This window comes from Elephas maximus, chromosome 19 (genome assembly GCF_024166365.1).
Source record: "Elephas maximus indicus isolate mEleMax1 chromosome 19, mEleMax1 primary haplotype, whole genome shotgun sequence".
NCBI classification, from domain to species: Eukaryota; Metazoa; Chordata; class Mammalia; order Proboscidea; family Elephantidae; genus Elephas; species Elephas maximus.
The window spans coordinates 19,685,614-19,708,284 of record NC_064837.1 but is presented as its reverse complement, the minus strand read 5'-3'; the positions used below and the strand labels follow the sequence as shown (position 1 = coordinate 19,708,284).

General features: G+C 59.3%; 3 protein-coding genes across 8 annotated transcripts in view; 2 read left to right on the top strand and 1 right to left on the bottom strand.

The window, feature by feature from the left end:
* Window positions 1-104: 104 nt before the first annotated feature.
* LOC126062641 (collagen alpha-1(I) chain-like) lies at window positions 105-5,748 on the top strand. The gene is made up of 6 exons (XM_049860355.1): window positions 105-601; window positions 722-848; window positions 978-1,440; window positions 3,228-3,839; window positions 4,581-5,366; window positions 5,627-5,748. Exons 1-6 carry the CDS (start codon window positions 105-107, stop codon window positions 5,746-5,748), a joined length of 2,607 nt encoding a protein of 868 aa, XP_049716312.1.
* On the top strand, window positions 4,678-8,630 carry HIC1 (HIC ZBTB transcriptional repressor 1). Of its 3 annotated transcripts, none has more exons than XM_049861168.1 (2): window positions 4,678-4,816; window positions 6,262-8,630. In XM_049861168.1, the coding sequence occupies exon 2, from the start codon at window positions 6,282-6,284 to the stop codon at window positions 8,427-8,429; it is 2,148 nt and encodes a 715-aa protein (XP_049717125.1). In that variant the 5' UTR covers window positions 4,678-4,816; window positions 6,262-6,281; the 3' UTR covers window positions 8,430-8,630. The 3 variants fall into 3 exon arrangements, with proteins under 3 accessions (XP_049717125.1, XP_049717124.1, XP_049717123.1); XM_049861167.1 differs by lacking the exon at window positions 4,678-4,816 and adding an exon at window positions 5,129-5,192; XM_049861166.1 differs by lacking the exon at window positions 4,678-4,816 and adding an exon at window positions 5,628-5,932.
* An 868-nt stretch (window positions 8,631-9,498) lies between these two features.
* Window positions 9,499-22,671, bottom strand: part of SMG6 (SMG6 nonsense mediated mRNA decay factor) — a 235,631-nt gene continuing 222,458 nt past the window's right edge. For 3 of the 4 annotated variants that reach the window (XM_049860652.1, XM_049860655.1, XM_049860656.1), the window contains 4 exons: window positions 18,200-18,353; window positions 15,000-15,211; window positions 14,609-14,690; window positions 9,499-11,188 (listed from right to left, as the gene is read on the bottom strand). In XM_049860652.1, coding sequence (XP_049716609.1) covers window positions 11,058-11,188; window positions 14,609-14,690; window positions 15,000-15,211; window positions 18,200-18,353 — 579 coding nt within the window. In that variant the 3' untranslated portion in view covers window positions 9,499-11,057. The remainder of the gene's footprint in view (window positions 11,189-14,608; window positions 14,691-14,999; window positions 15,212-18,199; window positions 18,354-22,671) is intronic. The other variant, XM_049860651.1, reaches the window with a different exon arrangement.

The window sequence follows — 22,671 nt, the reverse complement described above, 5'->3', positions numbered from 1 at the left end:
GGCGACCATGGCTGTAGACTGTTACCTCCGGTTCCCACAGTAACAATCGAAAGCCACGGTTGCCCTGGAGACGCGGGGGCGGGGCGCGCGCCGCTGACGACACCATGGCGGCTCCGGACAGGCTGACGTCACGGCCGCGGGCGTGGGCGGGAGGGGGCGCGGGCGGGGGAGGCGCGCGGAGGGGCCGCGGGGGCCGTGCGAGTGTGCGTGTGGTCCCGCCGCCCCTCGCAGCGGGTGCGGAGCGGGGGCGCTTCCTGGCGCGTGGCGCCGCCGCTCTGGATCAGCACCAAGGACAGCGGCGGCGCCTGCAGCGAGTTCAGGGTTGCGGGATCTCTGGGGACAGAGGGGCCCGAGGCGCGGCGGGCGGCCGAGTCTGTGGTCCTGGGGCGGGGCCAGGCGTCGGTGGCCGTGACTGGAGACTGTTACTGAGGGCGGCCCGGGCAGTAAGCAGTCTAGAGCCAAGGTGCCGGCGCACTGCCCGGGCCGGGGCTCTCCCGTCACCCGCGGCTGGGGGCGCTGCTGCTCCTCCTCCCCCGCTTCTCTCGCCCCTCCCGGTCCCAGAGCTCGTGGACAGGCACATGGCCCCTGACGTCAGAGTCCTGTGACGTCAAAGCCGTCCCTGCAGGGGGTCACTTCCGGCGGCGGGGGGAGGGTGGTGAGAGTGGGGGCGGGGCGGGGCGGGGCGGTCCGGCAGAGGCCCCGCCTGGTCTTGAGAGGACAGCTCCGCGCGCGGAGGCGGGAAGTCGGGGGCGCAGCGGGACGAGCCCGACGGCACCGGCTGGGGAGGGGGTGCCCTAGCTGAATGTGGGTGGGGGTCCCGAGAGAGCCGCGGCCGGGGCGGAGGGCAGGTGGGCGGTGGCGTTTCGCTGACACCCCCCCCTCAGCCTCCTGGGGAACGGTGAGGCTGAGTCACCGCGCTGCCGGGAGGGGGGCGCGTCTCCTGGGGCTCCAGCACCCTCGCCCCACTTTCTTGGGAGAATGGCGCAGGAGCCCAGGAAAAGCTGCGGGGACTCTGGGGTCCGTCTTCTGCTCGATGCTCCTCCGAAGTGGCTGAGTTTCCCTCCTGGCGCGGGCAGGTGCTGACAGGGTCCAGTGTCCGCCTCCGGCCCCATGTGGAGGGGGTCCTCCTGTCAGGCCGCATCCGGCCCCCGCTCCACCGGCTGCAAGCGGACCCTACTCCCCCATCCCGTCCCCACCCCGGAGGGGGCCCTCCAACCCGCCGCCCGCCGGTCTCCTCCTTGCCCACCCATCCGTGTCTGCGCGTCAGTCCATCTGTCGTCCGTCGGTCCGTCAGTCCTGCTTACCTGGCGGCCGCGCGGCGCCGGCGCCCGCTTGCCTCCCGCAGCCCGGCCGACGCGGCAGCTTTTATAGGAGCGCGTAGTACTCGTGCGGCGGCTCATTCATGCGGCCGCGGCTCCTACACACTGACGCGCTGCCGACGTCAGCAGGGAATTTAGGAAACTGGAAGAGGGGCTATTTATAGTGGCGAGGCGGGGGGGTGGGGTGGGGACCGAGGCGACCGAGAGCTGGGAGGGGAGGAGGGCGCGTGGAAGCAGGAACAGGGAAGGGAAGCTCACGCCCCCTGCCCGGGCCTGCAAGGGGTTAACTTTCCGGAACTGCGGACTGGGGGTCTGGGGGAGGACAGGGCCAGGAGGGCACGCGGGTACGCTACTTGTTTATTCACTCTCTGCTCCTGGAGCTCTGGGGCGCAGCCCACCGACGCTGCCTGGCCTTCCGGGGTCCTCACCGGTAGTCCCCACCCCCACTCCTCCATTCCTGGACCCGACGGCTCTGTGACGTCACATGATGGCCCACGGTGGCGTCACACCCCGCGAGACCACTGCGGTGCTGTCACCCTCGCATCCTTGGGAGCTGGACCCGGGGAGGGGCCCAGGGCGCAGTTGGGGCTGTGCGTGGGGAGTGGCAGGGGGTAGAAGAATAGGGGAACCCAGTAGTCTTGAAGAGCTTTGGTGGAGAAGGCTGGGCCTGGGAGGGGATGCCCAACGGGGTTCTAGGTACCACTTAGGAGCTGGCGACCTAAAGAAAGCAGAGAAGTTGAGGAGCTTTGGTTCAGAGGGGTCTCAGGGGGTGGAGAGGCAGTGACCTCTTCCTGTAGGAGTTAGGGTTCTTGGAGGTCATTATTGGGAGAAGGGCCCATGCCATGTGGGGCAGAGTTCCTCTGGAGGGATGGTGGTGGTGAATGGTCCTGGTCCAGCCTAGCTCCATCGCTAAAGGAAGGCTCTAAAAGAAGGAAGAGGAGTGTGTTCAGAGAGAGAGGAACTGGACTAGGGTGGGGAGAGGCAGCAGATACTGGTCAGGCCAGAGCAGGTGGATCTGGGACGGGAAGGAATGGCCTAAGCACAGGAAGAGCAAAGTCCACAGGACCCAGAGGGGGCCCTGACGCTGCAGCTGCCCTGGGGGCAGGGCTGTGAGACCCTCCCATACAGATGCAATGACAGCTTGAGGTAGTGAATTTACTTGGGGTGAACCGAAGCACGTTCAACCAAGAAAGTGCTGAAAGACAAAGATGTAGGGACAGCGGACCCTGGGGTAGGTCCCAGTGGACTCCACTGCACAAAAAGACATAGGAGGATGAAGGGCTCCTTGCCAAGAAAAGATTAAAACAGAGAGGGGGTCGGAGAGTCCCTGCATAGCCTTGGGATCTGGCCTCCTAGAGTCCCCATTTGTTGCCGCTAGCTTTTGTCCCAGCAGCTCTCTTCTCCAGGAACGCCTTTCCACCTGCTGGGAGAACTCCTATTCATCCTTCAAAGCCTAGCTCTAAGAGCACTTATTCTGAAGAGCCTTCCCGCCTCCCTCCAACACTCCAAACAGTTCCATCTCAGTCCACAGCACGTTCCCTGGATGAGGTATCTGGGTTCATCTCCCGCAGAGGCTGGGAGCTCTGGAACCTACTGTTTTCATCCTTGGGGTCTATTTCCCAAGTGAGGACATTGTGAGGAGATGGAGGAGAGGACAGGGATGAGTCCAGCTGGTCGGAAACAGGGTGAAGGGTGGCCTCAGGACTCGGCGGGCGTCAGGTGGACCTGCGAGGACCAAGAGCTGCCCGACTGGCAGGCACTAAAGCCGTGAAGCCGCCTGTGGAAGGAATGGAGACTCTGGGGGGCGCCCGAGACCTTGGTGTCTGTTTGGAATTTCGAGTGGCAGCGCCAGTGGCCCCTAGCTAGGTGACTCAGCCACTACTTGTGGCGGGGGCCTGGGGGCCGCAGCCGAGGACTATGCGGGGGGCGGCAAATGCGGACCCCGCCAGCCTAGCGGCCGAGCGCTGTTGCTAAGCTCTTCGAGGCCTCGGAGAGACGCGATCTGGGCGAATCTCATCGGTTACTATGGTAACGCTGCGCCCCAGCCTCTCAAGCTCGGCCGCTGGGGGAGGCGCAGCCAATCAAAAGCGGCGGGCGTTCTCGGGGACCCCCCCTCCCCCCGCGTGTGGGCGGGGGTCAGGAGGTGCAGGGAGGGGGCGGAGCGTGGGCCGGGGAGATTCGGCGCTCGCAATAAGCCGGGTGCAGCTGCCGGGCCGCTCGGGGACACTTCCGGAGTAGTCGAGCTAGCGCCCGCAGGCCACTGCGGTGTCCCCTCCGTCCCAGAAGGGGCGTCACCTGCACGAACGGGACCTCCACGCGTAGTGCAGGACCTCAGGCCCTCCTGTCACTTTTCTCCCGGCTCCGTGGGTTGGAAAAGAGGTCGTCCAAGCAGGGTCCCTCAGAATGGCTCACGCGAGAATCTGGGGGCGGGGGCCACTCCTGAAGGACCCCAAGAGACGCTGTCCCGCCATTCCCAGCTGAGTATCCTGGGGCTCCCCTGGAGACCCGCGGGCTGTTTGGGTAACACCTCTGCCCAGATTCACGGAAGGCCCTATGCAGCAACCCCTGGAGTATCTCAAGCAGGAATCCAGACTCTGGGAGGGGGCGGGTGTGTCTGTGCATAGATAAACGCCCCGCGGGTGTCAATGTCTGAAGAGGTTCTGGGTGCGAAAGGGTTTATACTGTGGCTGAGTGTGGGCGTTTTGGGGTGTCCAAGTGGACAGTCTCATCCAGCAATGTCTAAGGAGCGTCCTTAGGATCAGACCCCCTTAGGATTTCCGTAACTCCTCTCCCACCACCCAATGTCATCAGAGTCCCCTCCTTGCGGGCGGGAGTTTTCCAAATTGGTGCCGTATGGTAATACAGAACTATGTACACGGGAGCGATGTACCCTAGTCCTTCTGAGTTCAAAACCCCGGGATCTGTGGGCCTCCTAGGGTCGGGTCTGTGTCCCTAGGTGGGCTGGGAGCGTGGACTTGCAGGTAGGCCCCCCCTCCCCAGAGGCGTAGCGAGGGTAACCAGTAGCCAGGAGCAGTCTCTAAGCTTGCGCCCCCCACCCCCACCCCGCGCCGGCTTCCTCCTCCGGGGTCGGGGGTGATTCGCCGGCAGGCCTCGTCTGGCGCCCCCTAGGACTTGCGCCCGGGGGCAAATACATCCCTCTAACCCCGCTTCGCTAAGCCTCTGTCCCTCCCCCGCCCAGCTCGGTATCCGAGAGCCTACAGCCCAGGTGAGCCGCAGGGAGGTAGAGGTTGTGCTCGGCAGATCCTCAAGAGGCCGCCAGGTGGCGCCATGGCCGCAGCAGCGCCTACCGGCCCGGGCCGCTCCAGATAAGAGTGTGCGGAAAGCGCAGCGGGGCTGAGACGCGACCAGGACGCGGGGAGGACGGACCAGCAGGACAAACCGACCGGGGGCCCGGCGGGCGGAGCGCAGCGCAGCGCAGCCACGTCCCCCCTGGATCCGCCGGCAGCCGGGCCCGGGGCTTCAGACATGCCCCCCAGGTGGGTCCCTGGGCTGGGGTCCGGGCGGGACGGGGAACCGGGGACAGCCCGGTCCCCAAGCGCTGGCCGCCTCGGGGCGCATCCTCCGCAGGAGCCCCATCGCGGCTGGCGTTCTGGGCTCCGGATGTCGCCCCTAGAGGACTCAGGACCACCAGTCGCTCCTCCGCTCCGGGTTCACGGCGGGGTCAGCGGCCCGGGGCCGGCTCTGCCCGCACATGGGCTGGAGAGGCTAGGGGAAGGGAAGGGGAGCTGGCGGGCGGGGCTGGCAGGGGCGCTGCCCTGGCACAGCTCGGCGCCTGGCAGTGGGGCGGGTGGGGCGCCAGCGAGGAGCTGCCACCACCGCGGGGAGGGAAGCCCGGCCAGGCTGCGGGCGCAGGTAACGGGCCGCCAGGCCCTGCGGGGCAGGCGGGGAACAGGGGTGGGCCGGCGGGCGAACGGGTAGGGGAGCTCAGGGCTCGGTCGAGCCGCGCGGCTAGGGCGGCCGCCGGAATTGGGGGCCGAAAAGAAAAGCCGGGAGCCGAGGGACTGGGGCTGGCGGGCTACTCCCGCCGTGTTTGAAGTTGGGAAACTTTTCCCCAAGTTTGGGGCGGTGGAGTTCCCGGGGAGAAGGGGCCGAGGGGAGTTGGGGAGGGAGGCCCCGGGCCCGCGAATGCAGAGCAGAGGACGAGGCCAGGGCCGTGATGCGGGTGGGGCGCAGGCCGGGGTCAGGGCCGCAGCCGGCTGCGCGCCGTGCCCGCCCGGGGCGCTGCCCCCTCCCTCCCTTGGGAGCTGCGTGGCTCCCCCCTCCCCCCCACCTGCTTCCTGCCTCAGCCTCCTGCCCCGATATAACGCCCTCCCCGCGCCGGGGCCCGGCCTTCGCGCTCTGCCCGCCACGGCAGCCGCTGCCTCCGCTCCCCGCGCCCGGCCGCTGCCCGGGCCCATCCAAGGCCTGACAGCCCCGGGTCAGGGTGGCGCCACGGCGGGCACCGCACTCCCCTGCTCTGGATCACTTCCCCCAAATGGGGCAACTTCTCCCGAGGCGGGAGGCGCTTCCTACTCAGCTCCCTTTCTCCCCACTTGGGCAAACTTCTCGGCCCTGAATGACTTTTCCTGAAGCGGACATTTTCCTCAAATCGGGTAACTGTCTCTGAAAGGGTCACTTCGTTCCCAACAGTCTTCTCCTCGGAAGCACCCAGCACCCAGCTCGTGCCCTGTGGCGTCTGGGCCTGGGGCGCGCCGGCCAGCCTGGCCTTTCTCAACCTGTGGCAGCTCCGTCTTTTGGCTCGGCCTGTCGGCCCAGGCTCCCACTCCCAGAGGCCGCTGATCCTCCGCCAGTGCCCAGGCTGCGGTGCTCGATGCCCCAGCCCAACTGAGGGGAAGGGGAAGTGGAGGGGAGTATCGCAGGTCTGGGTAGAGGCGGCCAGGGCGCAGCACGGCTCTGACCCGGCTGGTGTGTGTCCCTGCAGGAGATTGTGCTGGGCAGACGATGCTGGACACGATGGAGGCGCCGGGCCACTCGAGGCAGCTGCTACTGCAGCTCAACAACCAGCGCACCAAGGGCTTCTTGTGCGACGTGATCATCGTGGTGCAGAACGCCCTCTTCCGCGCGCACAAGAACGTGCTGGCGGCCAGCAGCGCCTACCTCAAGTCCCTGGTGGTGCATGACAACCTGCTCAACCTGGACCACGACATGGTGAGCCCAGCCGTGTTCCGCCTGGTGCTGGACTTCATCTACACCGGCCGCCTGACGGATGGCGCTGAGGCAGCGGCGGCCGCGGCCGTGGCCCCAGGGACTGAGCCGAGCCTGGGTGCCGTGCTGGCTGCAGCCAGCTACCTGCAGATCCCCGACCTCGTGGCGCTGTGCAAGAAGCGCCTCAAGCGTCACGGCAAGTACTGCCACCTGCGGGGCGGCGGCGGCGGCGGCGGCGGCTACGCGCCTTACGGACGGCCGGGCCGGGGCCTGCGCGCCGCCACGCCAGTCATCCAGGCCTGCTACTCGTCCCCAGCCGGGCCTCCGCCGCCCCCCGCCGCCGAGCCGCCGTCAGGCCCTGAGGCTGCGGTGAACACGCACTGCGCAGAGCTGTACGCTTCAGGCCCCGGCCCGGCCGCCGCGCTCTGCGCCCCCGAGCGTCGTTGCTCCCCGCTCTGCGGCCTGGACCTGTCCAAGAAGAGTCCGCCGGGCTCTGCGATCCCCGAGAGGCCGTCGGGCGAGCGCGAGCTGCCCCCGCGCCCAGACAGCCCTCCTGGTGCCGGCCCCGCCGCCTACAAGGAGCCACCTCTTGCCCTGCCGCCGCTGCCACCGCTGCCCTTCCAGAAGCTGGAGGAGGCTGCACCCCCTCCGGACCCGTTCCGTAGCAGCAGCGGCAGCCCGGGACCCGAGCCTCCCCCCGGCCGCCCCGACGGGCCCAGCCTCCTCTATCGCTGGATGAAGCACGAGCCGGGCCTGGGCAGTTACGGCGACGAGCTGGTCCGGGGACGGGGCTCGCCGGGAGAGCGCTGTGAGGACCGCGGTGGGGATGCTGCCGTCTCGCCCGGGGGGCCCCCGCTCGGCCTAGCGCCGCCGCCGCGCTATCCGGGAAGCCTGGACGGGCCAGGCGCAGGCGGCGACGGCGACGATTACAAGAGCAGCAGCGAAGAGACGGGCAGCAGTGAGGACCCCAGCCCTCCCGGCGGCCACCTCGAGGGCTACCCATGCCCGCACTTGGCGTATGGCGAGCCGGAGAGCTTCGGTGACAACCTGTACGTGTGCATCCCATGCGGCAAGGGCTTCCCCAGCTCGGAGCAGCTTAATGCGCACGTGGAGGCGCACGTGGAGGAGGAGGAGGCGCTGTATGGCCGGGCCGAGGCGGCTGAGGTGGCTGCCGGGGCCGCCGGCCTAGGGCCCCCTTTTGGAGGCAGCGGGGACAAAGTCGCTGGGACTCCGGGCGGTCTGGGCGAGCTGCTGCGGCCGTACCGCTGCGCGTCGTGCGACAAGAGTTATAAGGATCCGGCTACGCTGCGGCAGCACGAGAAGACGCACTGGCTGACCCGGCCATATCCGTGCACTATCTGCGGGAAGAAGTTCACGCAGCGCGGGACCATGACGCGCCACATGCGCAGCCATCTGGGCCTCAAGCCTTTCGCGTGCGACGCGTGCGGCATGCGCTTCACGCGCCAGTACCGCCTCACCGAGCACATGCGCATTCATTCGGGCGAGAAGCCCTACGAGTGCCAGGTGTGCGGCGGCAAGTTCGCACAGCAACGCAACCTCATCAGCCACATGAAGATGCACGCCGTAGGTGGCGCGGCGGGAGCAGCGGGGGCGCTGGCAGGCCTGGGGGGGCTGCCCGGAGTCCCAGGCCCCGATGGCAAGGGCAAGCTGGATTTTCCTGAGGGCGTCTTTGCTGTGGCTCGCCTCACCGCTGAACAGCTGAGCCTGAAGCAGCAGGACAAGGCGGCCGCGGCCGAGCTGCTGGCGCAGACTACGCACTTCCTGCACGACCCCAAGGTGGCGCTCGAGAGCCTCTACCCGCTGGCCAAGTTCACTGCCGAGCTGGGCCTCAGCCCGGACAAGGCGGCGGAGGTGCTGAGCCAGGGCGCGCACCTGGCCGCCGGACCCGACGGCCGGACCATCGACCGTTTCTCTCCCACCTAGGGCGCCCTGCGCCGAACCGCCTTTGTTCCGCCGCCGCTGGGCCCGGTTCGCGCCCCCAGGGAGCTGCGGCGGAGGCGGCGGCGGCAGCGAGCAGGCACACCGCGCCCCAAACAGCTGTAGTAGCAGCGGCAGCGTCGCCCGCAGAGGCGGCGGCCCCACCTCTCTGCGGCCTCACCTGCCCTCACTGCTTTGTGCCTTAGCCCGGGGGTGGGGGTGGGGGAAAGACCCCGGGACGGGAGTGGGATTGGGGGGGAGGGAGATTTATATTTTTGATATCAGCTTTGACCAAAGGAGACCCCCGGCCCCTCATCGCCTCTTCCTGTGGCTCGTTGGCCCCCTTCCCGGCTCCGTGCTGCTCTTGGGGGGAGGGGTGTCACCGTTGGGCCGCTCCCAGCCCTACCTCCGGCCCTTGCGACCACACCCATTCTCACTGTGAATCTCCCCGCCGGGGTCGGAGCGTCAGGCAGAGTTGGGGAGCGGGGGAGGGGACTGAGCCGGCCGGAGGGCCCCCCGCCCCCGCCCCCACCTGCCCCGGGACTGATAATGTGAAGTTCCTCATTTTGCACAAGTGGCACTAGCCCCAGGGCCAAACCTTCCCTCCCCGACCACCAAAGACAGGGAGTTCCGGAGTCGAAGGGCTGAGACAGCCCTGGTGTGCCCGGGCTCCCACTCCCGCGGTACCCTCTTTCCCTGGGGCCCCGGACCATATTTATTGCATGCACCCCGGGCGGCCCCCCATCCCGAGTCCAGGCTGGGCTGGGCTGGAACGCGGTCTCTTTAGCTCCCTTCTCTCCCTCCCTCGGGTTTGTATATTTTCTACCTTGTACACAGGCTCTCCTAGAGCCGCTTCCATTTTCTATACTCGAACCAAACAGCAATAAAGCAGTAACCAAGGAGCACCGACCCTGCAGCTCTCTTCTGCCTGTGCACAAGGCCCTGGGTGGGTGGCACCAGGGTGGGTGGAGGGGCCTGGAAAGGGCTGCCCTCACACAGGTGCAGAGTCTTGGCCCTTCCTCCACTCCCCAGTCCCAGAGACAGATCAGCAAGAGGTCAGGTATGTTTCATAACTAAAAATTTATTAAGGAAACAAAACCAGTGCTGCAAACAGGACAGAAAAGAGAAATGGGTCTCCCACCCACCCCGTCATCGGCCTTCATCCAGGGGAGAAGATCTCAAAGGAGAGGCAGGTACCCCAAAGAGCCCAGTCTTCTGAGGCCCTGGGGGACTTGTACCCCCAAACTGTTGGCTTTGGCCTTCCTGAACAGTCCTGCTCCTTCTGGCATAATCTTGGGCCTCCAGGAGGGCACACCTTGCTCCCAGGCTCTGGGGGATTCCCCAACTGGCTCCATCAAGGCTTCCTCCTGGCTCCTCCTTAAAACCCCTTTATCCCTGGCCTGGATTGGAAGAACTCATTAGCAGTGGAAAGCCTCCCCAGTGAGACTCTGAACATGGGTGCCAGCTAAAAACTCAAAGGCCAAAGGGCCCTGTGTCAGTCCTTCAGGAAAGCTGAGGGCTAAGACAAGAGAAGAGGTGAAAACTTCAGGCTAGGCAATGCTCCTCCCTGGCACTGGCCCACCCTACCCTCAGGCTGGGCTGCACAAGTATGGAAGTTTCTCAGAGCACAGGGGCCTAGGAAGGAAGGACTGAGGGAAGAAAGCTTTGTTAGGTTCCTGCCATGGGTACTAGAGAAGGAAGTTTTAGAGTGAGAACGGTATGACACAGAACTGAAGTGAGGAAACTGAGGGGACCAGGGAGATGAAAGGGGTCACCTAGACAGGGAAGGAGGTGAGGGGGATGACTCAGGAGGCAGGGAGGGAGGAAGGACAAGGAGAGGAGAGGGAAGAACTGAGAAGACTTTGAGGAAAGTGAAGCAAGAACTATGGCAAAAAGGCCAGAGAGTGGAGGGTGGCAAGCAGGTAAAGGCCACCCAGGAAGCATGGGCCTAAGACCAGATGTCCCTCCCCTCTAGATCCATGACCATCCAAGGGAAACCAGCAGCAAGGTACAACCAACCCAGAATGATAAGGGCAGAAAGAAGAAGGGCATGATGGGTATATGAGGGTAGGGGATGCGGTGTCTGGAACCCAGCGTGGGTCCATGGGGGAATCCCAGCCCCAGGGAGATGGAGACACACCCTGGGCACCCTCTTCATGGCACAACCTAAGTCTCTGGACAGATTCAGACAGGGATTCTGAAGATTAAAGGGACCTGTGATTTCACCTGCATCTGACGGAAACTCTCAACCCTCTGCCCCGTCTCTGCCTGCGAAAGTGGCTGAGTCTCTGGGGCGAGAAGGCCTTCCCCAGCCCTTGAACTATACAGGGGGAGGGAAAAGGCTGAGAGCACGGTGGCCCACCTGGCTTGCCCACCTGCTGTCGCTGCAGCCAGCCACCTCCCTGCTAAATCTTGGCAGCCCAGGAGGGTCCCAGCAGCTTCCGCCCGACCCTCGGGGAGGGGCTCTGTGAGGAGCAGCTCCGCCACAGCACGGCCACGGCGTGTGTTGGAAGAGGATGGTTTATTGTCTGGGTGGATTGGTGGCTCGGGCACGTGGGCATCTTCCGTGCTACACTGGGCACCTGGTGGCCTTTCAGGAACGGTTCCATGGGGTCAGGCCCCACATTGGCCCCCTCAGCCCACCTGGGCCCACGTGAGGAAGGCTGGGATGTCCCGCACAGGCACGTTCCTCGTCAGCGCCTTCACTCGAAGATTCCGGTCATCTGTTAACAGCACCACCTCCCGCAGTAGCCGGATTGGCTCCTCTGTTGGTACAAGAGACCCAAAGGCTTTCGATGAGGGTGGAGGTGGGGGCATTGGCTGCCTCCTTTTCCCTGCAGGGGAATGTGGTCCTGGTGACTGAGGGGTCAGGGTCAGGGTCAGTCATATCTTGGCCTTCCACAAGTCCTTTCTCTCACTCAGACTCAGCCTACAGTGCCCCTCCCTTACTGGCTTAGACAGGGCCGTGCTGGGCTGCTGGGTTTCTATCCCAAGGGCTAAGTCCACCTGGCTTCTGCAGACCTGTCTCCCAGGCTCTGAACTGAGGGAGCAGATGCAGTCCTTTTCCTTCCATTCCTTCTGACTGTGTGGTACTCCTGGACTCACAACACTCGGCCTTTGTACACCTTCTCCTTCCATGGTCAGCAGGTCTGTGCTTTAGGTATCAAGAGGGAAACTAAAGATGGAACAGAAAGTGTATCTAGGGCTCTCAGATGTGGGGGAGGGGTCAGCTCCACGGAGCTCTGAGAAGGGGAGGGGAAGGATCCCTGGCAGAGCAGCTGTGCCAAGGTGGCCCTGAGGCTATGCCCAAGTGATCTTCTCTATTAAATAAAAGTAATCCATGTATAAGGTGAAAATCTCTAACAGCACAGAAGAGGAAAAAAGAAAGGTAAAGTCAGGGTCATCCTCCCCAAACTCTCCATGCCCTCCGTCTGGCTCCCAGGATTTGTATCCTTCCAGATTTCTTTGTGCATATTTGCAAGTACATATACTTGTAAGTATAAACTCCCCTTCCCACCCTCCCAACACTGGGATCATACTAGCTACATTTACTTTACTCAAACTGCGTATTTGAAAGGTCTTTCTATATTGGCACAAACGGAGATGCTTCATTTTTTTAGCACGATCTCTTCCCTCAGCTTTCTCTCCCTAGCTCCCTACCTTCGATGTATTAGGGAAAATTTTAATTGGGGCCAAGTAGTCACACAAGTGACACCCTCACCCCTGCAATCCCACTCAGGTGGCAGAACCACTCCTCAGCCCCAGGCTGGCTGTTTCCTGACAGAGGTCCATGACAGTGAGGCATAAGAAGTGTCCTGCGGTGCGCACTGGCTGTGTGGGCTGGCGGGGCTGGGGGACTGCAAAGATTCGCGTCTGCTCTGAGCAGTTTTCGGCTTGCCAGCTCCAGGCAGGGAGGCTGAGAACTGGCTGTCGGCCTCAGGATGGGAGGCTCGTGGTGTTGATGGTGGCGAGAGGCGGGGAAAAGTGGAATGTGGGTGTGAGGGGAAGAGGCAAGGAGCTGTAGACAGGGAGAGAAAGGAGGTCATGGGTAAAGATGCTGAGACCACTCAGCTGCCTGGGCTGGCCCCTCAGGGGTGTCAGTGTGGGGGGCTGGTGGTGTGTGGTGATGTGCGGCGTTCCCAGCTGGCTGCCTGAGTCTGTCTGCAGCCTCACCAGTCCTGCCCTGGGACTCAGACCAGGCGAGTCCCAGGCTTTAGGTCAGCCAACCAAGGCCCGGTGTTGCTGGCAGGGGTCTGCAGGGGTTTCTGTGGATACTTTGAGACATTTTTAACAATAAACATCCTCTGTTTTGACACTGGTAACTTCACTTTGTTAGAAACCAGAGACTGTCATCTTGTCAGGCCCCATCCGCCATAATCCACATGATTTTAAAATTCAACATCGTTTACACATAAACATTTGGTGACGGTTCCTCTGTGTATCTGACAAGTTAATCTGCTAAGAATTCACACTGACAAATGGGGTTTGATTACACCAGCCGTTGCTGATGTAATTCTGATAGGGGCGGTCCCCAGGATGGCAATGGGTTCCTGAAGGCTGTTTGGGGTGAAGTGGGGGTGGGGAGATTAGTAGGGCCAAAGCCAAAACACGTCTCTGCTCAGAAAGAAACAGCTCCGAGGCTGGGGTGGGGCCACGGCAGTATCCTAACCACACTTCCCAACAAGGCCTTCTGCGATCCTGCCTACCTCTCCTTCAGAGGGTGCTTCTGGGGCAAGCAAGCAAAGCGCCTCCAGCTCAGCCAGGCCTCCTTTTGACCACCTGAATGCCCTAGGTCTGGCCCTAAGGGACAGGACATGCAAGCCATGCGACTTGTTTCTTTCCGGATTTCTTTGCACGTTTACTTTTTCCCCCGGGACCATCATTAGCCACATTCACTTACTCACACTATGTATCTTAAAGATCCTTCTATGTTGGCACAAACAGATACCCTTCACTCTTTTTTGATGACCTTTATATGGTCTCTTCCTCATCTTTCTTCCCCTAGCTCCCTAACTCTTTAATGCACTGGGGAGACTGGGCATGGTTGGACACCTCTGAGGAACAGCAGTCATGGGGCTCCTTACCAGCCTGATTCAGAGGCTCAGGCAGAGTAGGGGGCTGTGCTAATGTGGATGGGGTAGGAGGAGATGCAGGAGAGAAGATGCTGCCAAAGCCAGGGCTAGGAAAATGCACAGAGAAGTGAGGTGGGTGACAATGACTGCGAGATAAAATGACAAGACTCTATCCAAAAGCAGATAGGAACCAAATGATAAGAATGACCAGCTCTGCAGATGACAGTGAGTTAAGAGGTCCTAGGAATTTCTTTCACAGGAAGAAATGCCAGAATTCTAGGAGGCAAAAGCAGACAACACCTGAGCCTCTGTGATCTTATGGGGCTGTGCAGGCAGGAAAGTTCACGGTGGAGGATGAGGTGGTCAGGTGCCTCACCTGGGAAGAGAGCCCTGGCATGAGCCTTTGACCCAAAGATGGGATTCTGCTCATGAAAAAGCAGGTCTCGAAAACTGAGCTGAGGGCTCAGTCTCTACTCTCACCTGCCTCCAACTCCAGCCAGCCAGCAAAGTGCTACAGTTCATGAAGTAGAGACTAGGAAGACAATGCCCATCACCTGCTGGGGACGTATCTCTACCCTGGGCCTGATGTAGGGTCAGCATCCAGGGATGAAGTGAGAGGGGCAGGGAGGCGAACAGGACCAAGAGAAGGTATGCCCCAGGGACCACTGGGGGTTGTCCTCTTCAGAAATGCAGAGGGCTGGGCTCAGGAGACCATGGCCAGAAGAAGCTGCAATGAATCATGGAGGTACTTTTGCTGTCAGAGAAAACTCGCTGAGGTCCCGAGGAACGACATGGATGCACGCAAGGTGGGGATGCTCACTGCCTACAGCCTGGCTCCCTGGGCTGGGTTCAGACCTAGTTAGCCCAGGGTTCACCTGGCATTCCTTGAGGGTGGAGTGGGAGAGCTGTGACAGGGAGGTCTGACCCCCTGGAGGGCAGGACACTGGGCTGTCCTCCAGCTAGCCTCAGACCTGAGTCCTGATTCCTCAGGCATCCCAGGTCAGGTCAGTGGAAGGCCCTTCTCTAGGGCTGAGGGTGGGTAGGACGAGGCAGGGAGGGGAATGGATGATGCTGAGGCAGATGCCACTGTCCAGGAGAGCTGCCAAGCCATACCTTTGTTGGTGGGCATGAAGTCCTTAGCCTTGTCTTTGCAGTAGTGGAGGCAGCAGGAGAGGATCAGGTCGTCGTTGTTCCCCTAGAGGAAGACAGTGTGAGAAGCACTGCTGGGCAGGAGGGGGCGCCATGTGGAGGAGGCAGAGGTACCCTCTGCCTCTGGGGCCCTGGGGAGGGTCACATCCCAAAGTCCCTCCCATACCTGCCCTGCCCTGCTTGGCTGGGTCTAGTCAGTGCCCAGGGTGATCGGGAGGGCAAGAAACACCACCTGTTGGATCTGGTGGTGGCAGACCCCTCAGCTACTGGGGCTGACCTTCTGTCAGTCCCTTCCTCCCGGAGACCCTGTTCTGAAGGCTGGCTGTGGGCTCTCCCCTGGTGCTTGGGGTCTCACCAGCTGGCCAGTGATGTCCTCGCTGCGGAAGGCGATGGATTCGAGTTCATTGCCACGGCTGGTCAGGGCCCGAAGGCAAGAGTCCCGACTCTCAAATCGCTGCTCGAGGAACTCAATGGACTTCCGGGCCTTTTCCTGTACCACGCGGGCATAGCCCCCAGCCCGGTGGTCTGTCTCCTGCCCCTTGGCCAGGCCGTCCAGCTCATTGATCACTGATGAGAAAAATTCCCACAAGGGATCAGCTTTTACGTCTGCCCTCACCCTAGGCCTAGGTTCACTCACTTTCCTCCCCAGCCCCTTCCGAGACCACGGAACCTACCCTGCCCTATAGGAGTCTTCTGAAGAAACTAGGGTAAGAGGGAAACATGGAGGGGGCAAGAGGTACCCCAGGCTTTCCACAGTGCCCCCTCCCCTTTCTATCTCTTCCCCTTGGCCCCACGCTCCTCCCGCGAGGAACTTAAAAGGATTTTCTGGGGTTGCTGTATTCTGAGGAAGAAACCTGGCCCCTCTATTGCATTCCTTAGTTATAGGATCCAACTGAAAGGGCCCCTCAGGAGAGGCAAGGGTATGCAGCAGTTGAAGGCAAAGAGAGGTACTTTCCTTCATCTACTTAGGACCCCAACTACAGCAGCCCAGGAGGAGCTTTTGGCTACTGCTGATGGCCACTTTTTATACTCCACCTCCCTGGCAGAGAACAACGAGGTCACCACGTGGGAAGCAGGACCCACAGCCTCACTTGGAAGGACCTCGATATTCCCCCAAACCATGCCCTTGGCACATCTACCTCTTCTGATAATGCACGTGTGTGTGTGTGTTTGTGTGTGTCTGTCTACTGCCTGCCTGTGTGTCTAGGACATGGCTTCATTTCTGGTGAAGATTCTTTCCAAAATTCCAGCCAAAAGCCTGAGGTCAAGTGGGAAATATGCACTCCTTGGGGGCTCCGGGAGAGTTTGGGGTCTGAGGCCTCTCCTCAGTGCAATGATTCATGGCCTGGGGAGTCAGCGTGAGCATGCTGTTCCATGGTGAGCCTGGCACTCACTGTCTGGGTATTCAGAGACACTTTCTGGAAAGGGCCCATGTGAGTGTGCGCGTGCGCACACACGCACACACGCGTGATGCCCACGCTCTCAGCAACCTGAGGCTGCAGTGTCCATACAAAGCATGGCTGTGGGGGTGGGGGTGGTGATGGATGGTGTAGCAAAGAACATCAAACAGGAAAAACTGGTATTCTATCCCAAAATCTGCTTTCCTGCTTCCAAGCTAAACAGGCTTCAAAGGGGAAGCTTGTTTGTGCTTCTGCACCAGGCAGGGCTTCTCGATGCTGGGGTCAGGCCTAAGGAGCACAGAGCAGGTTAAAGAGCAGAAGAAACAAGCAGCGAAAGCTGTAGGCTTAACCCTTTGCTGCTCAAAGCAGAAGGCATGAGTCCATTAAGGGAAGTATTAGTGGACAGGAGCCCCCTTGATGTCCCAAGAGCTTGGGGGCCTGGCCAGTTACGGAAGGCTCAGGGAGCTGGCATGTGCAGCTGCAACAGAGTGGTCTGCTCCCAACACCACCGGGGCTCATTTATTTGTTCTGTGTATCCTCTGGGTGTTCTCACGTGTGTGCTCCCTCCCCAGGAAATCTGACTTTCCCTACTGGACCATAAGTTCCTCAAGTGCAAGGGCTGCAGCTCTGCCGTTCACTGGCTCCCACGAACGAGGAGATTGAGCACGCAGTGGGACATATCAGTGCTGGTGACCAAGGACCCTGCCAGCTGGGGATGGTATCTGAGGCGCCTTCTGAGCAACCTCTCTTGGCTACACCATTTTCTGACCATCTAGCAGTGACCAATTCACTTTCTTCCTTGGAAATCTCCTGGGTAGCTGAGGCCTATGAAAGCACAGAGAAATATCCTGAATCCTCTGGCCAGAGGGTGGAAAGCCATCTCACCCTAGGACCCAGTAGAGGAAGAGAGCAAGCCTGGGACAATTTGATGGTCTTGCTGCTCTGCCCTGGTCACAGAAGTTGCTCTGCTTCTAAAGAACAGAGAACCTTCCCTTAGGTCTGAGGGCCTGGGTTTAAGAGGTTCTGGCCAGGCCACATGGGGAGGGGGAAGGAAGACGGGGAGGGTGGAGGCGGGGAGGAGGGCTGCTTCAGTGCCAACATTCTCAGGTGGTGCTAATGTGTTTCCCACAACCCCCCAGGGTTCTGCAGCCTCTGCAGGGGCGGATGTTTCCTGCCCTTTGTTTCCACCCCCATCTGGCACTAAGACACTTGGGACTGGGAGGGAAGGCCCAATGGAACATCTTGGCATGGATGTCAGAGGTGGCTTGGCAGGCAGACTGCCAGTTTGGCAGCTTTACTAGAGGACAGGGCTCCCGAACTTGCTCCAAGTGGCTGCTGAGAGGGGGACATTAAAAGGCCTGGGCTTCTGATCATCTCCCAGACCCTCTTCCTCCACAGTGTAGCCATCAGCTATATCAGCTACATCAGACAGGAGCCCAGAGCCCAAAGCCTAGGGGTCCTGAGGCTGACCCACCACAGCCCTCCGAGAACCCAGGACCTCGACAGTTCCCTGCAATCAGAAATCTGGGAGGCCCAGCTGGGCTCCTCTGGTTAGAGGGCTGGGAGCAAGCTAGGGTCCTGAGATGATGACGCTGCACCAGCACTGATGACCAGACAGGAATCCACAGGTAGGAGCTGTGGGCTTACTCTGGACGTTGCCCATCAGTCTGACCTTAGGGTGACATTGGCCAGAAGAATCCTACCTCGAACCTACAAAATGATCATGAAAAGCTACAAGACAATCAGACCAAAGGCATCTAACCACTTCAAAATCCTCCCAGCCTCCCTGCCAGACCACCCAGCAGCACTGCCGTTATCTGCCAGGGCTGAGTGTTTACCAATAACGGGAACCAGCTTTGCTGTTTTACTGCAAGCTTTATAAGGATAAAAACAAGGGCTGGGCTCATGCAGCCTCTGGTTGCTGGGACACAGGAGTTCATTTGCTCAAGCAGTTTAAGCCATGGATCAGCCATAATAATCTGAACTGCTTTGATTATTAAACAATTTTCCTTGCCCCACGCATTCCCTACTTCCCTGCAAATCCTGTCTTACACACGCACAGCAGGGCTCTGCCTGCCTGGCCTCGGGCCTCGGGGCATGTGTGTGGAGGGTGCTGCGCACGTGCGGGCCGATCTGGCCTTCCCGCCTGACTCACCGATGAGGGGCACCACCAGGATGTACTTCCTGCTCTCCAGCAGCCGTGCCAGACTAGCCAGGTGGTCAATGAAGCCATTGGTGTCTGGAACGAGGAACAAGGGTCTGATCTCAAGCTCCATCTGCCTCATCTGACTCTGGTCCTCCAGGACGGCCTACAGGGACACAGAATGGTGAGTGAGCCAGTGAGCAGGCAAGCCAGGGCCCTGACTTCACTGTGTGTCAGCATCCTGCCCCAATGAACCTCTCCCCCAACCCCCAGGGGAGCAGCAAAGCCCCTGTCAGGGACTGGGCAGAGCATTGCAGTAAAAACCCATATAGACCAAATGGCCTGGGACTGAGAAAGCACTGGTGATGGTGTCTAAAAGACCTGGGGCTAAGCTCAACAAGGGAGAGCTAGGTTCTTTGGAGGATATGAGAGTGGTTTCACGTATATTGGTAGCACAGAGAGGAGTACTTCTCAATGCAGACACTTAAGTATATCCAAAGCAGAATCTGTTATTTCAATTTACTGTGTAGCTTTAAAAAGAAAAAAAAAAGTTCAAAAGCTATACAAAGAAAGTGATGCTGACAACTAATAATTAATACCAAAGCCCCCCACAGCAGCAGGAGTCTATCAGTGTTGATAACTCACATGTCTGCAAAGAGCAACACCCAGACGCCACCTCCTTCCCCTTGACCAACACAGTGGTTTCTAAACGTTGGTGCTTGTGTTCTACTTTGCTCCTTTGCCACAACTCTGTAAATCTATATAATTATTTACTTGATGTTCTTCTTTAACGTGACTTTAATGTCAACTCACTTTTTTTGCTTAACCTCTTCTAAGTGGTCGTGTCCTTGGTATCATGGATTTGTAATGTCCTAGTCATGTTCACTAGTGCATGCTACATTTTCGTAATAAAAAGTTCAAGTGTCTTCTGTGCACCACTTAAAAACCACCTCATGGTAGCACCAGCGGTCTGAGCCTCACACCTTGGAAAGCACATTGCCTTGTGTGTGTTAGCCTTACAGACTTTGGTGTCTTTTGGGGAACCTCTGGGCGCATCCATGGAAGCCCAATTTTTTCATGTCTGACAGAGCCTTTTAAATGACAGTAGCCCTTCAAGAGAGCTCTGGGTATGTCCGTCACTACGGTATATGGTCACTATTGGGCCTCTTCCTCTTCTGGGAACCACGGCCAAGAGACAACTGATTCGCTGGCATCTGCCCAGACAGCTTGCTCCCTGTATAGAGCCGGAGGGCATAAACACAAACCTGGCAGGGGCCAGGCGAGCAGGTACCAGCCCTGCCACGCCCTCCCATGGCCTTCTGTCACACAGCAACTTGCAGAGACGTGCAGGTGCAGGGCAGGGGAAGTAGACGTGCGTGCCAACTGAGATGAGGCCCATACTGCTGGGCCTTGGCCACTAACAGTCAGCAAGGAAGGCTGCTCAGGTTTCACTGACAATGACAGTAAAACTGAAAGGGCATGGCTTCAAGTGATGGGGGTGGCTTCTCTGTGACCTGCCGGGGACCTCTCCCTATGAGTAAGGCGATGCTGCCACTGCCACCACAGCTGGTGGAAGGCACAGGCCACAGGACGCTGGCAGGCATGAGAAATGCGACTTGAGAGGCCCTGTCTGCTCAAGTCTTCCTATTTGATCTCATCTCATTAGGGGAAAGTACCACTGCTGCTGGCCACCCTCCCAGGAGACCTGGGTCACTGCCCCTCCCCACAGGGCTGCCAACTAGAGGGTGACACACATTCCACTGAACTTGGCTTGGGTATTTTGTAAGATGAGGAAATGGTCTCTGCTCAGGTTCAGTTAACAAGTCCCTGCCCTTTCTCCTTCAGGCAGACAGCATCAGGGCACCTTTCCTCATTTTCCCAGGTCTTGGTGTTTTCCCTCCGGCTCCCTGAGACTCCTGCACACATCTCAGTTCTGCCTTGAGGAATGACACTCCAACCGTGCTTTGAATTCAACCAGGAAGTGGAACTGACAGCCAATTTTTTCCATGTGAACAATTAGCTCCCCAAACCTTCTGCCATCCTACCTTTAGGACTGGCAGTGGGGATGAGGCCTTTGACCAGGTGGCCAAAGGAGGATGAGCCCACCTGGGTGTTCTGATGACAGAAGAAAAATACAGCAACAGGGCCCGGAGAAGCTCAAACCGTCAAGAGTTCTTGAAGCTCTGGCTCAGGGTCAGAGAGGTGAGCAGGCCACAGCCTCTGGTGGAGGTGGTAGCCTTTCTGGTTCCCTCGGGTGGGGTGGGGTCATGCTGTGTGAGGGTCGGAGCTGTGCTGCCATCATCCGGTCCCAGGGACGCCCGCAGACAACTTCCCTTAACCTGGCTCTGCCCAGTGAGTCACCACACAACTGCTTCCTGTTCCCCACATGCCCTCACAGAGTCTCAGGAGATAAAACGAAGCTGCCCCTCTCCTCCTGGGGTACCAGCGGGCCTCTGGGGGTCATATGTGGGTCATGAGTCTGGCCCAGTCCCCTCAGAAAGAATGGCAGACTGAGGGGGCTTGAGAGTCTGCAGGCACCCCTATGGGTGTCTGTATTTCCGGCCCTTTCTGAGCGGCGCTGTGTGTGTGTGTGTGTGTGTGTGTGTGTGTGTGTGTGTGTGTGTGTGTGTGTTTAGCATTTGCCCTCCCAACTTTTCCAGATTTTACCCGTCAGATTCCTGGCAGCTGTGCACGGCGCCTGTGCCGGCCGTCACGTCCCATTCCGATCTCTGGGTTGCACGGTGAGAGAAGGACACAGGATGCGCAGGGAGTGAAAAAGTGATGTCGGTGGGGAGATTGCCAAGTCCCCACTCACAGCCGTGGGACACTTGGGGAGAAGGGGGAAGCATGCTGCTGTGGAGTTCAGAGGCCGGTAGTGAGATTTATTTTTGTTTGTATGAGTAAAAAGCTGCAGAAGCCTCTGGTAGGGGTGAGGGGGTACCATAGGAATGCTGTGATTCAGAGAGATGGGCCTTGGCCGTGAGTCAAGTGTGCTGACCCGGAAGGAGAGTTTCACAGTAACCCTTTTAACTGCAGCTAAGGCTGGGCCACAATGGCCTTTGGACAATGTACTGGGAACCCAAGGAAAGCACAGACACTGAGTCAGACCCACGGGAATGGGCACCCAACGGCCATAAAGTGAGGAAGAGAAAAGACCTTATCTCTGTCTCTGGGAGGTGCTAGGTAACCTACTTTCTCTGAGATGTGGGAGCATCCTTGAGCAAGCTGGTGGGAAACTGGTGAAGAGATGAGAAACAACAACCTCTAATGAGGAAGCCAGCTGGCTTGTATCTCCAGGAAGGGTGCTCATGTTTGGGGACTAAGTTCCCTCTCCATTGCAGTGGGGATGACTTTGTGATGTTGATCTGCTGAACACTGAGACACTGAGAATTACAGATACAGACAATGTAACTAGCTCACACAGGAGCTGTGGAACTTGGAGAACCCAGATCACTAGGCAGAGCCAGACCAGGAAAAGACCTTCTTTGGTCTTTCTTCTGCTTAGGGGCTCCACAGGCAGTGAGGTGGCTTCCTTCCCCCTGTAGGGTGATAGAGTATTCATCCCTGGGCCTCTCTGGCTAGAGCAATGTCTTCACCAGAAATATGTTTTGTAACACAGCAATTTTTCACATTCACTGTGTATGTGAAAATACCTAGCAAAGGTGCCTGATATAGGTATTAGTAACTTAGCAAACATCAGTTTCCTTTCTTCTTGTCCAACTCCACTTTCAGCCTCGATGAATCCAGGAGGGTAGATCTCTGGGGAAACCACTGGGGAGCAGAACTGGGGATGGGGAGGGGAGAGGTGGGGGGAGGACTGTTGATTTCTATTGTAAGACTCATAGTGGAGTGTGTGTGTGTGTGTGTGTGTGTGTGTATTCAACGGTGTGGGTGTATTTTTTTAAAATGAAAAAGTGGAAATGAAATGAAAAATAGGACTAGTTGGTGAGATAACCACTGGCAGGCAGTTCCTTCTTGTGCCCTCAGAAAGCAAAGGGAGCAGATCTGGGCAGACCACCAGCTTCCCCTGGGAGCAGTGGCTTAGCATCTTCCCTTGGGGTGGATGGCTAGTGGGAAAATCACTGCTTAGGATCCCTTCTCTACATGTCCAAAGTCCCAACCACAGAGATTCATATTTACTTGCTTTCTGTTTTAATGTTACACTTATGATGACTTGTTTGTTATTTCTTGTTTTATGAGGACTGAGCTTATTTTCAAACTGGGCTGTAAGGTGCTCGCGGAGACCACTTTCTTTTCTTGTACAGCTGGATACCCCTTAGTTGCTCACTGAACTCAATCACAGAATCTCAGAGTTGAACGATAATCTGACTGAATTTGATCTGATAATTCTTCGTCTGAGAAAGCCAAAGAAGGGTATCCTTTTTCCTGATGGACAGGGAGTGGGAGGGCTAAGTATGGCACCTTTGAGCTTGCTCCCAGTCCAGTAGCAGCCCAAGGGCATTCCACCAGTGGCCCGACCATTC

What these genes read in the sequence shown, in the direction of transcription:
- LOC126062641 (XM_049860355.1), top strand. Translation starts at nt 105, where the DNA reads ATGGCGGCTCCGGACAGGCTGACGTCACGGCCGCGGGCGTGGGCGGGA. An exon ending in GCGGCCGGGGCGGAGGGCAG is followed by an intron (nt 849 to 977) that starts GTGGGCGGTGGC and finishes CTTTCTTGGGAG; the next exon opens with AATGGCGCAGGAGCCCAGGA. An exon ending in GCTGGCGGGCTACTCCCGCC is followed by an intron (nt 5,367 to 5,626) that starts GTGTTTGAAGTT and finishes TTCCTGCCTCAG; the next exon opens with CCTCCTGCCCCGATATAACG.
- HIC1 (XM_049861166.1), top strand. Translation starts at nt 5,896, where the DNA reads ATGACTTTTCCTGAAGCGGACATTTTCCTCAAATCGG. An exon ending in GGACATTTTCCTCAAATCGG is followed by an intron (nt 5,933 to 6,261) that starts GTAACTGTCTCT and finishes GTGTCCCTGCAG; the next exon opens with GAGATTGTGCTGGGCAGACG.